The sequence below is a fragment of the Melanostigma gelatinosum genome, assembly GCF_949748355.1.
Source record: "Melanostigma gelatinosum genome assembly, chromosome: 9".
Taxonomy (NCBI): Eukaryota; Metazoa; Chordata; class Actinopteri; order Perciformes; family Zoarcidae; genus Melanostigma; species Melanostigma gelatinosum.
This window is the reverse complement of record NC_136642.1, coordinates 6,343,305-6,364,589: the sequence shown is the minus strand read 5'-3', so window position 1 is coordinate 6,364,589 and position 21,285 is coordinate 6,343,305. Positions and strand designations below refer to the sequence as shown.

The following is a 21,285-nucleotide window of genomic DNA, read 5'->3' as shown; positions in this document are numbered from 1 at the left end:
ACTTGTATGAGCATCGGAATCTTTTGACAATAATTGTAAAGTTGGAAACCTACCATTGCAGATTTCGAAATGACAGTTTTAGCCATAATTATTTTACAAATTTATAAATTGTTATCATAAAGCCAAAAATGATGTATTTTACTATTGCACTATTTATTGTCACGTACCAATCACCAAGTCAAATGCCTTGTATGTGTAACGTACTTGGCAATAAAGCCGTTTATGATTCTGATAAGCTCAGCGGTGTAATGAATGGATGTAAACAAGATATCTAAGATTTTGGAAGAGTTTAAGAGCTAAGCAGAGGCATCAAAGTGAAGTCATAGTGCCAGCAGCACAATGAAACACTCCCAACTTCCCCCTCTTTGCTCCCTTGTTCATCCTGTCCTCTGTCTGTGCTGGCAGAGCAGGGTTGCAGTCATGCATGTGGACACTGTCTTTCTTGTGTGTCCTCTGATGTTTGGTGAGTAATTTAATCATTTATATAATATAGATTATCTTTAGATTTCTGTAAAGATGTCAAGGTTGTTCAGTCAAGTTAACCTCATTATATTATCCCCTGTTATCTCTGTTATTACCATAATTATTAATATAAGAGATGGATACATTGTGTCTCTGAATGTCTCCTGCAGAAGATAGTGTAGTGGATGATTACATTATATTCACAGATACCTTCTCTTGCATTATTCTTGTAATTTTTTTTAATTGTTTCATTATCTCCCTGAAGTTGATGACAATGTGATAACGCATATGCAAATGTTTCCTTAAATAATCAAGATCATTTTGAAGTATGGAACGACGTAGTAGAGTTTCCAGAGCCAGCAGTGCAGTTACCCTCTTCCCTTTTCTAAATATAAATCTGTTGCGAAATTGTTCTGGGTCATGTAATGTGTTTGCAGACAGTGCAGGAGAATACAGCGTAACCTCACGTTACCTCAAATGTATTCTTTGTGATGACCTTTCTGGAAGATATCAAGGGAATAATTCAGTTAGACCCGTGAGAGCTTTGTAGCTTCGAACACGCGTGTTTTAATCGGTCATGCACGCCGGAAGTTGTCGTTGGTGGCATGGTGGTCAGGTCAAGCACATTAGACATGAACAACATGAGGCACAATTTTACGGCTGGATGTCTCTTGTGATTTGAACCTGAGTTCAGAACAAGGCATGGTCACTTTAGATCCTGTGTATTGATAATTATCGTCTGCTCTCTGTCACAGCAGCAAGCCTGTGGAGGAGGGTCCAGGCTGTCTCTCCTGTGCCCTCAGTCCCTGACCGTGTCCAAGCGCTGGTGGGCTCCTGTGTGGTGATTCCCTGCTCTTTCACTCCTCCGGCGCCTCTCAGGGGGAGGAAGGAGAAGGTAGACGTCCGGCTGAGGTTCAGAGGTGGTGGCCACTTCTTTACTCTCCGCAGCACCGCTTTTAACAGTGAAGACAGAGACCAAGTGAGCCGGGATTTCCAAGGCCGGATGTCCTTCGTTGGGCGAATCCCAGATGGAGACTGCTCAGTGAAGATGGAGAGGATCAGCCAGGATGACTCGCGGATGTTTGAGATTGCTCTGAAGAGAGGTGGTGACTTACTCTGGGGGAGGCCAAGGAGCTTCAATTTGGATGTTTTGGGTGAGTGTGGGAGTCGCTGTGCTGCCTTATTGTTCTCATATAAAAGCTGTTGTTTGTTTTGGATATCTAACAATCAGATAATGTATGTGTATCCAAGCTTTAGAACTTGGAAAAAGTATAAATGCAAAAGAGCAGAAATACTGTATTTTCATGTAAACACAAAGTGGAGAATCACCAACACATGACTAATTGCACACGAAGTCCCCAAATGTTCTTGTCAATAACTTTTTATTACATATTGAGTGCAGAAGTGTGTGGTGGATATTTCTTCCCTTCAGGTCAGCTGCATGCCGGACATAGCAATAAATAAATGAACAAATCATCGATCATAGTCAACAAGTACTTTTTATATCATGAAAATAGGAAACAATAATCAAGACAAAATAAGAATTGTCGATTCAGCCACCTTAAATTAACCACTTTCACATATGGGCTGATTTATTAATAGTTCCTATATCTACATAAATACAAAATAATCCACAATAATGGCCATTGTTTGAGATACTGTACAGTGCTTTTGTAGATATTGTTATTTGTCTTTAATGAAATACATGTCAGCAGAAAAAAACACAGTGACGATGGAGATTTTCCTCACTCTCAGACACCCCTGAGGCTCCTGTCATCAGCGGCATGTTGTCAGCCACAGAGGGACAGCTGGTCAGCTTGAACTGCTCCGTCAGCTATCACTGCCCTTCCAGACCTCCTGCCCTGCAGTGGAGCTGGGAGAGAGGAGCCCAGCTGAACAGCACCGAGCCTGAGGAGGTACAGACACTCCACCCAGAGCCCCACAGGCCGATGTTGCTGGCCCCTCTGTCCTTCACTGTGTCTCACCAGGTGAGACCCAGGCTCAGATGTGAAGTCAGCTACCCGGGAGCAAAAGCAGTGGCCGTTTCAAGGGATCTGCATGTGACATGTAAGCATTACTTTGACAAGTATATTTGTGTTTCTTTGCTCAGTTTACACCTTTTTTCCCTTCTTTTCTCATGATCCGTAGTTTCACCAAAAGATGTCGTGGTTCAGGTCCAGTCCTTGATAGTGCTGGAGGGGGCCAATGCCTTGTTGGTCTGCTCCTGTAAAGCTGACCCCCCGGTGACTGAGTACCGCTGGTCCTACAGTCAACACGGCCGCACGGTGCACCTCCACCAGCGCACACACTCGGTCCGGGTGTTCAACGTGACCCGGGACATGAGGGTCCGTTGCACAGCACAGAACCTGATTGGTCGAGGAGAGTCTCGGCCCACTCCGCTGAACATACAATGTAATCCTTATTCCTCTAGGCCCACCTCAATGGCCATACACACATATATTTGGTCTATTTGACAGCACGCCTAACCTGCACGACACCAGGCTAAAATCTTTCACTGTGCCTTGTTGTTTGAAGTTTTTCGTTTGTTTCCCCTCTAACTGGTCGGGTGTGGTCAGAGTTGTTCTCTGTTGCACCTGTAACCACACCAAACAGCGATGTCACAGTGTACTGACCACACCCCGGAGTACACCTTGACGTCACTGCAGCAATGTGAGAAGTTCAAATGTTCGCAAAGAACAAGATTTTCAGCGGATGATAATTGTTCTTTAAGGTGTTAAAGTTTTCTTCAGAAATCTTTTCCAGGTTCCCTTTTCCACTACAATCTAGCCCAAACGTAGCCCAACCTTCGACATTTTGGGAAATACAGTTATTTGCTTTCTTTCTGAGATTTCTGAATGACAAAATTGATACATAAATATATATTTTCATTGATACGTAAATATGAAGCTATCACGAACAGGCTCGCTTAACTTGGAAGCAGAGAGTCCAGGCCAAGAAATGTTCTTGTACATAACCTCCACATGGTAAATTGAGAATTTCCATTTTGTACAGATTAAACAAACAAGATATAACGTGTTCATTTGTGAGCTTGCGAGGTGCATTTAAGCATTTTCTGTTTAATTTTGGACAGAGCAATACCAGCCCCTGCTATGGCTTCATATTTAGCTTCCAGACATGAGACTCGTATTGATCTGCTGATCTAACTCTTCTAATGAATAAGCGTATTTCCTCAAATGTTTTAACCGTTTAAGTAAATATTAAGAGTAATAAGTTAAAGAGTTTATATGGGCTCTTTCTCTCATACAGATAAACCAGCCATCCTCCAGCTCTCCTCCACCTGTGTTGTTGAGGATCTGGATGTGCTGTGTCGCTGTTCAGTTGACTCCAACCCGAAACCAGCAGTCACCTGGAGCGTGAATGGTACCGTTCCACCTCGTGACTACAATGTGTCAGTAACATCTGAGCCCGACATGCTAACGGCCACTCTGAGGGGCCGCATGGACAGACCTCAGACTGTGATCTGCTTTGCTATCAACGCACTGGGAAACGACTCCCTGATGTTGCTGCAGGGAGACAAAGGTGTGTTCAAAGTACATGTTCTTTCCACGCGAACAAAAAGCCAGCAGCTCTGCCTCTTGTTTGCTCACTCTAGTGCTGAAACATCTGTGCAACATGCCTGCAGCTTGGAAACACAACTAAAAGAGAATAAGCTGAAGAGTGCCGTAAAGACAACCTTATGTTGTTGCGCCTTTATTGTACTATGAGTGCAGCTTTTCAGTTGCTGCAGTCCATCTTATATTTCTTCACAATGCAAAGCTTTTAAAAGTGAATCCATTTCATCAGGCTTGAATGTAAATGTCTGAAAAGGCATACCATAATCTGTGTTTTTTCACCCATGGCTGGGAGATAAAATTGTATAGTATTGTAGTTTCACATCAGATGCTGATCCATCGCTGCTCTTTTTGTCCATAAACAGAGATGGCAGCTTTGCTGTGGTTGGTGATACCTGCTGTGTCCATTTGCCTGGCCATATTCCTTCTGTCTCTTCTTTTCTACTGCTGCCGAAAGAGAGCTAGAACGTATGTGAAAAAAAATCAGCCCTTTAAATGTTCACTTGTATTTGTCACACTTGCTTGTTGTGAGGTTGTAAGTACTTGTGCTCCTCTCAGACATGGCCTGAGTAGACGTCCAGCCGTGTACCCTGAAGGAATGGGACTTTATCAGGACCAGATGCCTCTCTACATTAACTGCACAGAAGTGACTCATATCTACTCCAACGGCAGCTACCAACTCGTATACCAGAACTGCACGCCTCTTTTTGTCCATAATAAGCAGGTAGGTTATGTCGTTGGCAACAGAGGGCATTGCATGAATATAAATCGCTAAATATCCAAAATAGAAGCAACATCTGTCCTTTTTTGTCAGATCCGTCCAATGGGGAGAAGAGGTGGAGAAAGAAGAAGAGGAGGAGAGGACGGAGGAATAGACCGACGAGTGGCTTTGGGAGTCAGAGGCACAAGAGAGGTACAGAGTACCGCTGTTGCCGATGCAGAGACGGCAATCTACCTGGAAATCCTCTGAGCTCACTGTGGAGAAGACTCATTATTCACTTGCTACATTAAACTCATATTAGACTTCAGATTCGCTCTCACACTGATGGTAATGCATAGGTTATGTAACTTTCAGCTATTGCATATATTGCACATCCATTGTTTGATCTCTGTAATATCTAGTGGTGGTGTATCCCTCTCCTAATCTCCATATTGAACAATGTCTGCCTCTTTGAATGTTTACCTGCCTTTGTGTTGTTTTTATAAAAGATGAAAAGGTTTGATAAATGAGGGTCTTATCTTCTTGTGTCTGTACTTCAATGCACATAAGCAGTCTGATTTTATTTGATCTTACCAGTCTGCTGCTCCAGTTGCATTTGTAACAACAGCTACAGCATGTCTAACACAAAGTGATCCTCAGACAGTGTTTTAAAGTTCCCTGGAGAGAGAAAATCTGCTCAGACAGCTCAACCTATAATGTTTATATATATATATATATATATATATATATATATATATATATATATATATATATATATATATATATATATATATATATATATATATATATATATATATATATATATATATATATATATATATATGTATGTGTATATATATATCAATATGTATATATATACAATAGGAATTTGGTGATATATTTGTCTCACTCACTAGATGTCTGTACACATCCTGAGCGGTTGGTGGCGATACAACTGTGACGGTGCTGCTATTAAAGTGCAGAAGAAGAACACGAAGCTCTGTCATTGGTTGGAAAGAGGAAATTGCGTCACAGCACGACACAGCCTTTAGGTGGGAATATAAGTTCGCCTCCATGCACAATTTCCTTAAAATTAAAAGCGTTACTATACGTCTCGTTGTGTTCAATGTAATGCCAAAGTTAGTGGCTGTGTTCCATATGCATAACAATTGCAAAGGTTCGTGCGTCACAGCCCGCGAGGTGTGTTGAAATCATCAGGAAAAGTTCACTCTTTGCTAGCATGCTATCACGTTAGCCGACGGTAGATCTGACCAGAAACAACGTGAATTTACTTTAGTTTTCGAGGCTACATTCACAGCCATTGAAAGAACATTTGTGTGAGATTAGTTGGTTATACATCGCTTAGTGGTAAGACACGAGCCCGTTTGTTTTCCTCCAGCTGTTTTATTAATCTGTAACCTGTTCAGAACCAACAACATGCCAGAAATCCAACTCAAACACGTCGTGTCTTGCAGCACCGAGGACACTGTAAGTTCACTTCTCACTTGCATTGAATTTGTAAAAACAATATTCCCCTTCTGTGTCTTCATAGCCAGCTTTGTATATATATATATCTTTAATTCAACCAAATGTGAGCCTTCCTGCCACTCACTTCTTGTCATAATGTGAAACAGACCCACAAGGCAGACAACCTGCTGAGCTCTGACACCTACAGAAAGTGGAAAGCAGCGCGGCCCGGGGAGAAGCTGACATCTGTCATTCTGCAGGTATGTTTCTGATCCAAATCAAACTCTGGAGCCCAAATCCTGTGTTTCACATTACTAGCAACTGCGTGACTGTAACAACCTTTCTATAGGTCTCCAATAGCCCTGTCTGATCCCTTTCATGCGTTCACTCTACGAAAGTAAAGCTTTGAATCCAATTTGCCTTTTTCCATTCAGTGATTAAGATTGTGCACTCGTGTTTTCTAATACATTCTGATGTGTGAGGTCATTTGCATTATGTCACCAATTTAAAATGTTGACTTTCGCTCCCACTTCTCCTTTGTTGACATATTTTTGTCCTTTTGGGAATCCCCATGTCTGCGGTTTTTAATGTTAATACCTTCTCCAACTTGCATGCACATTCTGCTATGAGTCCATTTCCTTTTTTCACAGAACACCTTCAAAACGGTTACAGTTGTCTTTGTTGTTTAGGGATTATTAGGCAGAAGTAAATTGCCTGTTTGACTGCAAAGCTTTTAACCAAGTCTGGGAGACAATGTCACAACATATTATGTTTATCTTTGTCTCTTTTCACCTCCTGCCTAAGGCTTTAAGTATCGATTATACCGATTTACAAAATATGCTAAAGGCACTTTGAAATTTTGATGATGAGGTCTGTATTACAAAGTATTGTATCCATAAGGAGCAGTTGGTCTATTCCCACATATACGTATGAATGTATTTCTTTAGCATCATGTTACAAAGCAGGGTATGGTTACTTTAACCTCTTTTTACTTTGTTTCTAGTGTGAGCTTCGTTAACTTGTGTTTTACTTTTCTCCCAGCTCGAGAAGGAGGAGCAGGTGCACAGCATTGATATTGGAAATGAAGGGTCGGCTTTCATTGAGGTGCTGGTGGGCAATTCTTCAGCTGTCAGAGACCAGGACTATGAGGTATATTGTTTCAAACCTAACCACGTACAACGTATATCACCTCCTAATTAGTGTAATTACTCTACTGCTGTGTGTTTTGTTCCTTTATACTTTGATATCAACCGTTCCTAGGTTCTTTTGGTTACGTCTTCCTTCATGTCGCCCACGGAGAGCCGTAACGGCACCAACATGAACCGGGTGCGTTTCTTTGGGCTCCACCAGCTGCAGAAGAGCACGGCACAGGAAAAGTGGGACAGAGTGAAAATTGTGTGTAGCCAGCCGTACAGCAAGGTGAGGGCCCCCGCCATCTGAATTAAGAAACAGAGGGCAAACTGACAGATCCATCTAACTTTGAATCAACAGAATCCAAAATTACTAAGGATCTACTTGTACTGAAGCAGCATGGCTGCATCTCTAGATTTAGATGTTGTTTAGTAGTTAAGATAACAACCGAATGAAAGTGTACTTCTGTGACAGGAAAGTGTTCACTTGTGACCAATTTGCTGCCCCGGTTAAGACTTTAGCTGTTGCCCCTCGCAATGCATCCCATCAATCATTGTGTTCATACACACACACACACACACAGAAACTACTTAGCTTTCTGTCTTTGACATTCTGTAAACTATGCAGAATTGTCTTTCCAACTTCCCCTCCTGAGTTTGAGTAACTGACTTTAACTGAAGCTATTTTTTAGCTGTGAGAGTGATGCTGCGGGCAAACTAGAAACAAGTCCGACTCAATAGGAAAGTTATGTTGTGGTCTTCTTTAGTGATATTTTGAAAATTGAATTAGTAGAAAATATAAAAAGGAATACATTCATTTGATTTGCAGATGGATGGCGGCCCAAGCATTTGCCCTTGTCGCCTTATTCCTAGTGCCGGCTCTACTCATGCGCATTCATTCGTTGTTACTTGTGAGATTAAATCTAAGATGATTTTGTGTGTGTACTTTGCAGAACATAGCATACGGACTGGCCTTTGTTAAGTTTCATTCGCCACCTGACAAAAATGATCCTCCTCCAGCATCCTCCCCGGTGAGTCACGCAAACACTTGTTTTCAAAAACTCCAGGCTGCCGATTGACGTTTTTTATTCCTTTTGATTTGAGGGCTTGAGGCGGTGATGATATTGTTGACGAGGGCTGGGTGTTGATTTATTTACGATTCCAGCTTTAAAGCAATACTTTTTCAAACCTTACTTTGGAAAAAAAGAAACATTCTCATTCATTTACAAAACCCTCTTTAAAAAAAAAAAAAAAAAAAAAAAAAAAAGGTAAACGTTGTGTGAATGATGCCAAATAATTGTCTGAATCAGAAAAGTGCCCGATCAAAAAACATGTAAACCAGATTATCTGACCAGACATTGAGGCACACTTTATATACTTTGGACAAAATCCACCATTCGGAGAAACCAGACAAGCCGGAGAGACCTCCAGTAAACAAATAAGAGTTATTCATTCATGTTCATTATAATTCTGTATTATAAGAATTTTTGTGAGCATGTTGCTGTAAGATTAACTGAGCGGCTGCACTGCTTTACTCTGACCTGGACATGTGTTATATTTATATTTCCAGCACTAAAACAGGGCACACCTTCTCACGTGTGTGTGTGCGCGCGCAGCACCTTTATAACTTGTGAAATACTTTGTAAATGTTTTGCTATATTAGCGATAACAAGAGAAAATGCACCCCGATCAGCCCCTCCACCTTGTCGTTTGGTATTAATCTTCTCCTTCTTGTCTCCTGTCAGAAACTGACAAAGTTGGGACAGTTCAGGGTGAAGGACGAGTCTCCTTCAGACAGTCCCAGCCTTCAGCCAGGCAGTCTCTTCTTCAGTCGGGACAATGCAACAAAGTCCACTACTCCACTCAAAGGTCAATCCATTCATTTCAGCTTCCCCCAATAAAATGCTTTCATGTTCTTGTAACAACAATCACATTGAATAATTTAAAAAAGGAGCCAATAGAGCACTGATTATGCTTTATTGAACGCTATTTGAGTGTGCCGGGGGACAGGAGGGAAGGGATGTTTCAAAGGCATTCTTCATCGTCAGGCTTCTTTGTTCCCTCACCAGCACTCTGCCCTTTTCTGTCTTTAGTGTCTCCTCAGAGCGAGAGGTTGAGTTACGCTGCTGCTGCCCTGCAGGCGGGAGGCAGCGCCCACTCGTCAGGCCAAGCTTCCTCCTCCAGCTCTGCCTCACCACAGGTACTAAACCTCCTCGTCATTTTCTGAAGGACAGCCAGCAAACAGCGGTTCCCTTAATGAGGAGCAGCTTAAATTGAAATCGGAAAACAAAAGATATTTTGTTTTCACTTCTCTTTCTTCACATTCACATCACAGGTCTGTCTTTAATCAAAATAAGCTTTTTGTCAGTAATGTATTTCAAAAATCCAAGGGCGTATATGAAAAATTCATTCATACATTTCAGCAGATATCTCACATTATCTGTGCTCATTCCTCTGTTTTTAAAAACCACTTTCTTATTTGGTAAAAATCCAATTTATTGAATGAAATTGTTGCGTGTGCCACAGTTGCAGCTTTCATCAACATTGAAAGAGAAAACCAGCTTGAGACGTTCCATCAGATATTAATGCATCAATGTAACGCTGCCTGAGCCCACTCTGGAGGAAGAACTCATCAGCTCCATTTCACTTTAAAAATATACACAGAGGCTATGGACCGGAAAGACGCATAAAAAGATGCCCCAGTAATTGAAGTTCTGTTTCCAATTTTCGAGTGTGACGGATTCTCCACCTCTTTTCATAAAAGCTAATCATATTCAAATCTGCACAGTCATTGTGTTTGCATGCTGAAGGGCCATTTTATGTCAGATGGCTCACCCAGGGCTAATTGCTTTCCACATTTTGAGTCTGGTTCATTAGATGTACTTCATTTGTCAGATCACCTTGTGTGGGCAACAGTATCTCCTTCAGAGCACCTTTCTTAGACATACAGGTGCACATTCTTTTTGCTTTTCATTCTGAAAAGGTGAAAAGTCATTGGTGACCTGCATTAATTGTTTCCCCATAGACACCAGCAAAAAGAAAATTTGAGTTCAGCAAAGAGCGCCAGCCTGCCTCCGGCCCTCCACCCTCGAAGAAAACCAGCCCGGCTGGCTCACCCGAGGGCAAAGCCGCGACCCCCAAACCCAAGCCGAGCCCGGCCGGCACGCCGAGCCCCGGCACCGCCAAAGGTAACGCACTTTACACCCGCGCCTGAATCGCAGCACGCGGATCAATTTCATCGCCTTCTTTGAACGCCGCATACCGTCTCTGCAGCTTCCCCGGCACAGAAGTCTGCCGACAAGAAGCGGGAGAGCCAATCCAAACCCGAACCCAAACCCAAACCCAAACAGCAGACCGCCGGCGGGCAGCAGGTCCCATTCAAACGGATAATGGACGGGGTGGTGTTTGTCCTCAGCGGCTTCCAAAACCCCCTCAGAGGGGAGCTGAGGGAAAAGGCTCTGGACATGGGAGGGAAATATCGACCCGACTGGACACCCGGCGCCACACACCTCATGTAAGTATCGAGCAGGACTGTGAGAACTGTATGCTTGAGATGTCCTCGCTTCACCATTGATGAATACTTACTTTTTCCCCTCTAGACGTATTATTGTGATGTATTGCACCACAGTGTCGATGCAGAGAATCTACCAAGCGTCTGTTTTTATTGTTACAAATATTTCAAAGGAGATGTGCAGCTTGTTTTGAAATACCGGCAGTAGAAAAGTGTTCCCCACACTGTCGTCTGACTTGTTTGTAGTGGCACTGTTGTTTCGTGTACTTGACTGTCTTTGCCAGTTATCAGATCAAAGAATATCACAAAATTAGTTTTTTACGTTTCCACCACATCAAAAAGTTGTTGCTGCAAGCAAGACAGTAAACTACGTCCTCTGCTGGCAAGGACAGCTCAGAATCATGCCTCCGTAAAGACAAACACAAGACATAAATGCACAGTGTGCACGGTGACGCTGCATGATGTTGGCGGACGGTAAGATCAAACCGTAATGAAAAGAATAAATACTTTATCACGGCCGATAAAACAGATCACTGACGTGATCATTTTTCGTGAACATTTTTCAAGTGATGGTCTCTGAAGAGATGTTCTTTCATGAGACTTTTATCTGCTGTTGATTATTTATCAGCGACAAACATTGTGTAACAGCCCTGTTGGCACTCTCTGTAATTCAGTTTGATTGTATCTTGATCTCTGCTGTAAGAGCAGCCTATTGCCCTTGTGGGATTCAGTAATGTAACCGTGTGTGTGTGTGTGTGTGTGTGTGTGTGTGTGTGTGTGTGTGTGACTGTTTTGGCCCACTAATCTGCAGCTGTGCCTTCGCTAACACGCCCAAGTACAGCCAGGTGAAATCAGCAGGGGGCACCATCGTACGGAAGGAGTGGGTGATGGACTGCCATAAGAGGAAACAGAAGCTCCACTGCAAACGGTAAGAGGGCGAAGTACGAAACAAGGATTTTAATCGCGATAACAGGAAAGTGAAACTGCAATGGCGCTGGTGTGGAAACTCTTGAGCCGTCAGAAAGGCTCCTGGTTTGGCCGCTGGAACATCTGGATGGGATTCCGTTTCTTGTTGCCACGTCTGTGCGTCCACGTGGTACGTTCTGTGCACAGCACTGGCGCTGATTGAAGCGTCCGCAAACACACCGCTCACAGCTGATGCCTGCTGCGATCACAAATTCAACCCATCCAGCTCCAGCAGCTCCCTAATTAAAGGCCTCATTACGCGGGGAGCTTTGGTAACGTCCTCCGCCATTGCCCCTAATGAGTCTGTGCTGAATAATGTAAACCAGGACACTCATCTTGGGCAACGGAAGGTCCAAATTAATCAGAGGAGTTTGGTTATGGTGTACTCCAGTGTGAAACTTTGCGTTATCGTTTCAGAAATTCCTTCGTACTTGTTGCTTCTGTGCTGATCGTGTCTGACCGGGCTCCCACACGGCAAGGTTACCGAGCGCATTAGTCTCCGGCTGCTGTTGCATTTATATTAAGAATAGGAATACTCAGAACTAGATATGGTAATAGCTGTCAAAGTGTCCGTCCAAGTAAAAAAAGTCTCGCGCTCAGCCCTTTAAATTGTTCTTAAGCCACTTTAGAACTTGGAATCAGTAGAACTGCTGTCTGCTGGAGCTGTGACGGTATTCCAGTTTTACTACTTGTCCTGGTGAAACGTATTGATGGTAACAACGTTTTTGTGACTATCATCATTTCCATGGGGCAGGAATACAGCACACTGCTGCAGTGTAATTATTTCCATCATTGATTACTCTGCTAACTGTTTTCTAGATTAATGGTTTGGTCTGTACAATATCCGTTAAATTGTCTTGTCAGTCCAGAACCCTAAACTATAAAATATACTATAATGTAAGACAAAGACGAGCAGCAAATATTCCCATTTGAGAACATGAAGCCATCAATTGTTTGGCATTTTTGCCTGAAAAGGGACTTTTATTGCTTTTTTTATGGCCGCTGAGTTTTATCGAATGTGAAGAGAGAAAAAGGTGCATTTTTTAATTGTCAAACTAATAATTGCGATTAACGATTTAATTGTCTATTTCTGTTCACTTTATGTGTGTGCGCTTTCAATTTGCAACTAGACCTAAATCTTGTGATCTCGTGAACTTCTCGTGAACTTACATGGCTGCTCATCGAAATTAATTTGTTGGCAAATCTCGCTCTGCTGCACAACAAGCCTCCAGCAAGAGGCTCTGAAGCCAACATCTGCAGCAGCCAAACTTTGGAATTACAACATCAGGGTGGGGCCCAAAAAGAAAGTATGGTCCTTTTGAAAAGCCCCATGTTCAAGTCATTAGGCCCTTAAAGTTGTGAAATGTACTAATAGCCGAATCCAGAGTGACTGGATGAGCCGGGAGGCGGAGTTTAAAGGAAACGCTCGTGTGCTCGCTCTAAAGGCCCAGAGATGCAGAAACAATGAGGAAGATCTCAGCAGTCGAGACATTTTGGCTTCATGTGCCACGAAGCAGCATTCATGACAATGAACGGGTCCCCGCCTCCAACGCTGCATCCAGTTCTCTTTACACACTAAAGTTATTTTGAATCATTTCAGATTACAGGCTCAAAGCAGCTAATTGCTGAAGCTTTCTGGGGTCTTGAGGATTTATTCAGAGACAAACTAAAACCTAAACTGTTCATTTACTTCTACGAGACAACTTTCTCAAATGACACGCTGCGGCTAACACCATGTTTCCATTTATGTGAATTATCGAGTTAGAAAAGCTGCATGAACACACCAACTCCAGCATTACTTTCCCCGGAGATGTCGAACGCACCGCTGCACCCGAACAGCGGAGACGCTCTATGAAGCTATAAATCAAGAGACCCGTCACCGGCACCTCTCCGTCATCATTTTGCGTCGGAGAGCAACAAATTCAGTCTCGTATGAGCCGAACGGTCCCGGTCCCGATTGTGGAATCTTAACGATTACGCAAAAATAATCACGGTCGGCTCAAATTTTTTGCAATCAGGTGATTTATGCAAATCACATCTAATTTCTCGGAGTCCATCGCTTTTTGGTTCTGTGCGCTTAGAAAGCGTTTAAAAATGATTTCATTTCTACAGGAGAAACTGAATGACACCGGCTTGGAAAATTGCCATTTTCAGAATGAGGTGTCTGAAAGGGGCTTAATATGGGTGGTGTTAATCCCATAAATATATCATCACTTTATAGCATGAAACCTTCCTGTTCACAGCAGAAACGGAGGCAAAACATGCTTCTGTCCGTCTGATGATTTGTCGTGTTTGCTGCGCATTTAACGCTTTGAAATTATGCTTTTTATATTTTTTCTGTTTTTTTATTTATGTGAATTCTTAAACTAACCTTTCCTCCGCGGCCCACTAGTCGGCGTTCTGAGGTTCACCGGATTAGTCGATCAGCAACGAATTATTTGGCAACTATTTTGAGAATCAACTTTCATTTTGCGAGCACAAAGCGGCAAACATTCGCGGACCTCAGCTTCTCAAATGTGAGGATTTGCTGCCTTTCTTCGTCTCATACCATAATAAATTGAATATATTTGGTTGTTTTTTCACTTCAAAGACAAAGCAAATCAAACAAGTAATTGACAGATGAATCATTAACGAGGTGGTTTTATGACGTCTGAACATTACTTCAAGATTCTCCAAAAAGATGCATTGAAATGAGTAGTTTCCTGCAGCCTGTGTCATCATTCTCCTCACGCTCGCCTTTCTCGGTCAATTCCTGATGGTACCGAAGATCCCTCACCCCCGCCCCCCCCCCCCCCCCCCCCCCCCCGCTCTCTTTCCCAGAATAATCCACTCCCCTGCCCAGCGACGCCATTGTGTGGCGTGTGCGGCTTTGATGCTGTGCTCTTTATTTAAAAGCTGCATCTGCGATGGGTAATTAAAGGGACCACTTACTTTGATGAAGACAAGTGCCCAAACAAATACGCGCACTCTCAAACTGTTGCTCCATCGTGCACACAAACACCGTCTCACTGGGCGCCTGGGGGCAAATGCACCGCTTCAGCTCTTGCCATGCATACGTACTGTGTGTATATGTGTATATATATATACACAGTATACATATATTAAAATATAGCGTAACATCAGCCAAGAACCCCAGAAATGCATTCTCCATATTGTTATTCTCCAATCAGTGAGAATCCAGAGAAAGAGGAGAGCAGAAACCACTCGAGCAGCTCTACAACATCCCCTCACAATGGAGCTGAATAATTAAACTCATTTCTCATTAAAACTCGGGCTCTGTTGCAACATCCCTAAAGAATAGGAAAATAGTTTGCATGTTGGAGCCAAAATATCAGATCTCCGGTAAATAAAACCTAATTCCACACGAAACCCCATCACGTGATAGTTATTGTCTGAAAACATTCACTGCATCCTTAATTGTACAGAGTCAAAAGTTTAAAAGTGTAGGGCTGCAACGAACGAGTCCTTTCATTGTCGATTAGATTGTTTTCTTGATTGTTTTGCCAGTAAATTGTTTTCCCGCGCCTTTCCTGTTAATCCATTATTTGAGTAATTGTTTCAGCTCCTTCGCCCTTTGAGACATTGTAAAGCTGTCCAGGTTCTCTCACCTCTGGCCTTTAATCATCCCGACACATTCTGTTCACCGGTCCTTTGTCTTCCTTCAGGTATTTGATGGATGGAGCAGAGTCGAGCTCGGACAGCGAAATGGAAGTGGACGACCAGAGTGAAGAGGAAATGAACACAAAGGTGGATTTGTACTTTAAGTGAGCCTTAAGTGAACAAAATGATCAAATGAGTAATGGTTTATTACCGTCAGTTTTAACGCTCTGTCTGTGATGTTGCAGACTCCACAGAAGCAGGAGAGACAAGTGACCCCCAAAAAGACGCCAGAGAAGGATGAAGATGACGAGTATGCCGGCTCCACTGATGTGGAAGAAGCAGGTTTGAGTCAAAGTACTCTCATAGAAATCTCCACTGTGACAAAAGTGCATTTGAACTACCTCGTTCAAGATTCAAATGCCATTTAAATGAATCCGCACTTCTCTTTATTTCTTTGTGTGCTACACAAACTGTCGGGATGAAAAAAGAAACGGTAAAATAGAGAAAAGGGAAAGATGACAGCCAAAATCAAAGAGGCACTTGGAGTACCGATGAAGTTCAAGAATAAAGGAATGAAAGAAAAAGTCCACAAAGTGAAATCCTCCCGTCTGTTGAAGCAATGATGTTCTTGTAAGTCATGCAGACTGGCTGACTTCCTTTGATTCATTGGTGAACGTAAAGGAAACACGTTGCTTTATGTCCCACGAATGACGGATGACAGAAGAAATACACGTAATAACTAAATGAGCGGTCTGTGCAAACAAATGCAGTCCGGACCAAAAACCTGAGTAGAAAGGGGAGAAACAAGTGTCTGCACTATAGTGCAGCACATTAAAAATTCATATATAATTAATATGTAACAGTACATTTCCTCTGACTTTCCACTCCATTTTAACAATAATACAGTGCTGCCATACTCGCCCACACCTCTGTGATCTTTTTGTCCTAACTCAGACGCTGTTCTCCTTCACTGAAGACATCAATCATTTGATTGATTTCTGTAGAATGTTGTGCATAGATGTGTTGTTTCCAGACAATGATTCTTAAAAGAGTTTGGTACTCCTGACTGTTCCCAGCAGCACAAAGACTCCTCATCTTTCCTCTCGATCCACCAGGAAGTCTAAATTGACTCTCATTCCCATCAGCCTCTGCTGCAATTTGTGTTCAGTGCTAATTGGTAAATTGGCAGCACCGCTAGCACGGCTGTGGCCTGTTAGTGTTTTACAATAGTTTGCTCTAAATTATCACTTTGGGCCACAGATTTTGGTAGAACAATAACAGAACATTATTATATTGTTACAGATAAGTAACGGCATCTTCAGATCAGAAAATGGAGACTTTGAAACTAAAAGTTCTAAAACTCCTCTTTTTTTGTTTTATTCATTTTTTTAATGAATTTCTTGTAAAATCAATTTTTATTAAAAAGTGGAAGTTTAGCTTTTGTTTCTCTTAGAATTTACTCAATTTACTGATTGAAACTGATAACACTTTACCTCTGCAATTAATAAGAAAAGCCCGGAAAACACCAATTCTCTGTCACAGAGGAGCAAACAACAAACCAGCCACAACCTGAAAATGTGTGATATATATATATATATATATATATATATATATATATATATATATATATATATATATATATATATATATATATATATATATATATATATATATGAATAATTAAAAGATCCATGAGCTGAATTGCAAGTGGCTGTGACTCATGTTAAGTGTTTCATTCTAACTAAGGAGGCAGAGAGAAGGTATCGCTGGAGCTGAAGAGGACTGAATGAACTGAGAGGGGCAAGGGGACGGTGTTGGGGCCGAGGCATTAATCAAAGAGGGACCACGTTTATGAAGCACTTTGGAAATGGATGAGTTGACAACACCACCGTGAAAAGGACGAGAACAACATACATACTGTAGATGCTGGTCGGGGGGGGGGGGCGCAGGAACGGAGGCGAGATGCAATCGCTGTGAAGGGACTTGTGCATGATTCTCATTTCTATGTAAATGCGAGGCCAGAAGTAAAGTGGCCGTGTGCATCAGTGAGGCCGCACAACAAACACCGAGCCCACCGACCACATAACAGGGAGACGGCGTTTTAATTAGACCTCAACAGCACAGGATTGTGTGGCAACGGAAACTACCGCTCAATCCTTTGAACCGCTAATACGTGTGTGCCATAGAAATGTGGATTCATCGTTTTCCTCCTCCTGCTAAGCATGCTGAACACATCATTTCGTTTTATTTTGTAGAAAATATGATAGCAAGATTGAGCTCTTTCAAAAATTACTAAGAAATAGATAAAGCGTGTTTAATTTTGACGATTATTATCATCGTTCTAAGTTCAGCGTGCAGTGATGGTATTATAAGATGCAAGGATACAGCAAAACCCTCAATATGAAAGTTATCACGCATTATCTTCTGCCAGGCCTTTTTTTAAGCACAACCAGACAAGTCTGCTTTTTAGGTAAATGTTTTACCGTATTGACAAATAAGCCCTTCATTTTACAGGAGGCGGTGATGACGAGTCTGCCGTGGACACGGAGGACGAGCTGCTGAGGTAAACAAAACAAATAATGACGATGATTCATCACGTTTGTCCTCTGCTCTCGTGTTGCCCCACGAGTCAAATGAATGACCCATCTATTCGTACCAGAATCAGTAGTTCCACGTTTACTCGAGGCAACTTCTGATTCATAATTACACCATAACGCAAGTCGGCTACAGGTCGACATCGGGTGATCTCTGAGAAAGCCCTCTGATCAAAGCGACGCCATCGGCCTTAAGATTGGTTCCCCTGAGAGCTTTCACGGTGTAATCCTGCAAGTGGGTTCGACTTTACTTTCGGAAAAAAAGGAACTGAGAGGTTCCAGACGAATGCGCATCTGTGATTTGGTCCGGCGATATCGGCTTCAAGCCTCGGTCAAACTTTTCACTCGGACGTGAGACCGAACGTGGAATCGTGATGAGGAATGAGGAAACGTGGGTCTTTTATTCTCTCGTGAGGGTTTATCCATACAACAGACATCCTCAAAGTTCTCTATTTCCTCCACTCATCCAAGTCTGTGTAGTTTGACAAATTCATTTGAGATGTGCACGGACTGAAAAATACCTTTTGTGTTCTGTCAATAACGCAGTAAATGCTTTCTGAGGATATCGCTGTACGTAATCCACTAACTACTACTATTGTCTTACAGCCTCTATAGAGTGACTTGCAGCAGTGCAATAGAAGCTTTAATTCTTTAACAGATGCATTAGTTTCATAAGAGACCTGCCAACGTAGCTGTGACCGAAGTGCTCAGACAAGATGAGAAAAGCGAGAAGCAGCCAGGTTTCTTCTTTTGAGAGGCAAACCTGTAATCATGTAGCATAAAGGATATGACGTGCGCCTCTTCTGCCCCTGTACTAGGGTGGAGAATGAGGGCCGACAGAAGAAAGCAGCAGTGAAGACGGTGAAGCAGGAGGATCCATACGGGGGGTCGACAGATGAAAACACAGACGCCGAGGCTGAAGAGGACCACCCTATCCCTGAGCTGCCAGGTCAGTCTCCGTGTCGTCTTGTCTCTTTTGTCTGCTCCTGTTCCCGGAACAGATGCCCTCCCTTACTCGTCGGCCGTCACAAACCCTGACAGAAAGTAATTGGATGGCTTTCTGCCTTTCAGGAACTCCACACGCAAACATCACAGTGTGTTCAGCTTTTCTCCTGTTTTCTTTGCTGCTTTCTCGCCTTTTATCAAAGAGCACCTCTAAGTACTCCTACATATTATGTAGTCGTCATCAGTTCCGCTCTTCTTCCCGTTTCTTCCAGACTTCCTGAGTGGAAAGCACTTTTTCCTCTACGGTAAATTCCCCAACAACGAGAGGCGCCTGCTGTTGCGTTACATCGTTGCCTTTAACGGGTGAGAATCACAATACAAGCACAATTACAACTTCGATTAGTCTCACTGTGAGAATCTCTAAAAACACGACACTGTCTCTGCTCCAGGCTGATTGAGGACTACATGGCGGAGAAGGTGCAGTTCGTGGTGACCAGTGAAGGGTGGCACGACTCCTTTGAAGACGTCAGTTGAGTCTTTGCTTCTTTCTGCGTAACAATGTCGTCTAACGCGACCGTAAGAACGTTTACGGTGCTGTGGATTCCAACGTGTTTGCATGCATGCTTTTATTTTCTGCTCCAGGGAACACGATGTTCAATAATACAAAGTGAAAGTCTCTATTCAAAAAGCCACATAGGGGGAAGAAAGGAGACTTCTTTTCTTTAAGCAGTAAGCTCTCATTTTGCAAGCAATGCTCATTCAAAAGCAAAGAAGCAAATTGAGTTATTTTTATCCTCTAAGTGACAATACAGCAGTGTTAGGACCGAGTGCCTTTTTATCAGTTCGACATTGTGGGTTAGAATTAGTTTGTCAGCCCCTGAATTAGCAGTTTTAGTTATAAAATCCCGAGCTTTCACTTTTCCAAAGGCTGTACACCTGGTCCTATCTGTGCATTTGTAACGCAACGAGATGACGTCTGTCTGTTCCTCTCGCTGTCTCTATCGCCTCCGTCACAGGCGCTGATGGAGAACGGCAATCTGAACTTCGTCAAACCAGCATGGATTTACGCAATCAATGAACGACAGAAGATACTGCCCTATCAACCCTACTCCGTCGTCCCCTGAACAACGCGCCGGATGCACACGCGCAGGTGTGCACAGACACACTTTACACTTCATACCCTGACCGATGGGGGAGGGCCACAGACGAGTTTCTTTTTTTTATTTTAGATTCCCCGCTTCGCTTTCATAAAAGCAATAAACTGTTCATTCATGACTTTCCACTGACTTTAAACTTGCCATTCATGAAATGTTTTCAGTCCTCAGGGGTTTTCAACACATGTTCTCACCTTTCAGCCAAGATGAGAAAACGTCTTTTTTTTTAAATGGTGTCTGTTAGGATAAGGTTTAGACGTATTGTTAGCTTTTCATTTGAAGGTTGTTTGTTCTAGCTTGGCGGAAAGCAACAGCTTCGCCATCAGCCGCTTTGGCTTCGTGGGCAAAGCGCACTCGCTCTCTCTGGCTCAGGACTTGTTAGAATTCCTCGGTTCCTGTGCTGCAGTTTGCTGCTGCTCACCTCGGCTACCTCAGGCGCCGTCTGGAAATGAGTTACCACCCGGTGCTGACTGCCAGCGGCACTGATAAGACTCTGACTTGTGTAAGCGGCCAGACCGTTATGAGACCGGCTCAAAGATAGGTGAAAAGTGCCATTTTTTGTTGAAGACCGCAGCCACCAAATGCAGAAATCAGGACAGCTGATTTCTTCAAATGAAAATGAATACTGGGGAGCTGTTTGTTTTTCTCCTTTTTATTTCATTATATGCCACGAGTGGGGAAAGTGATGGATTTCTGTGTGTTTAAAGTTTGATAAGTCTGAGTTTGGTTTTATTCTTGTTTGTGTAATTAATAATAAAATAAATGGACTGGCTCAACAGGTGTGAGGACGTACAACAGACGTCGGTGTTTTGCGTCACTCGAGATTGTCAGAATGCCTCTTAAGACACGAGGAGATGGTCTCAGTCGTGACCATAGAGACCTGTCAATCACTGTGTAGCCCCGCCCTAAAGCCTACCCTGCTTTATGGTCGATTTGACGATCCATGAAGTCTTGTAACACAATATAATTGGAACATTTCTAAAGGGGACTGCTCGAACTATAGTTATAAGCGTCTGTCTGTCACTCTGTCACCCAATTATCATGCAGGTACCGTATGATGTAGAAAAGAAAGTGAAAGGTCATTTGCACTGAATTTGTAGTACCAGTATTAATGAATAGACTGATCTGCTGCATATCCTGGATTATTAAAGTTGTCTTAATCACAGGTTCAATTGATGTAGGTT

The 21,285-nt window shown here is 42.7% G+C and overlaps 2 protein-coding genes across 3 annotated transcripts; both read left to right on the top strand.

Moving 5' to 3' along the window:
• Nucleotides 1-405: 405 nt before the first annotated feature.
• LOC306781855 (sialic acid-binding Ig-like lectin 5) lies at nucleotides 406-5,197 on the top strand. 2 transcript variants are annotated; one of them, XM_079274906.1, is made up of 8 exons: nucleotides 406-463; nucleotides 1,221-1,616; nucleotides 2,218-2,529; nucleotides 2,611-2,874; nucleotides 3,730-4,002; nucleotides 4,400-4,502; nucleotides 4,593-4,758; nucleotides 4,849-5,197. In XM_079274906.1, the coding sequence occupies exons 1-8, from the start codon at nucleotides 421-423 to the stop codon at nucleotides 5,002-5,004; spliced, it is 1,713 nt and encodes a 570-aa protein (XP_079131032.1). In that variant the 5' UTR covers nucleotides 406-420; the 3' UTR covers nucleotides 5,005-5,197. The 2 variants fall into 2 exon arrangements, with proteins under 2 accessions (XP_079131032.1, XP_079131031.1); XM_079274905.1 differs by having other exon boundaries at nucleotides 411-463; nucleotides 1,218-1,616.
• Nucleotides 5,198-5,759: 562 nt separating this feature from the next.
• Nucleotides 5,760-20,896, top strand: xrcc1 (X-ray repair complementing defective repair in Chinese hamster cells 1). The gene is made up of 18 exons (XM_079275125.1): nucleotides 5,760-5,786; nucleotides 6,162-6,222; nucleotides 6,369-6,461; nucleotides 7,243-7,350; nucleotides 7,462-7,620; nucleotides 8,285-8,362; nucleotides 9,077-9,200; nucleotides 9,425-9,531; nucleotides 10,357-10,519; nucleotides 10,605-10,845; nucleotides 11,654-11,770; nucleotides 15,474-15,555; nucleotides 15,654-15,750; nucleotides 17,923-17,971; nucleotides 18,821-18,951; nucleotides 19,220-19,310; nucleotides 19,397-19,472; nucleotides 19,964-20,896. The coding sequence occupies exons 2-18, from the start codon at nucleotides 6,172-6,174 to the stop codon at nucleotides 20,069-20,071; spliced, it is 1,875 nt and encodes a 624-aa protein (XP_079131251.1). The 5' UTR covers nucleotides 5,760-5,786; nucleotides 6,162-6,171; the 3' UTR covers nucleotides 20,072-20,896.
• Nucleotides 20,897-21,285: the final 389 nt, after the last annotated feature.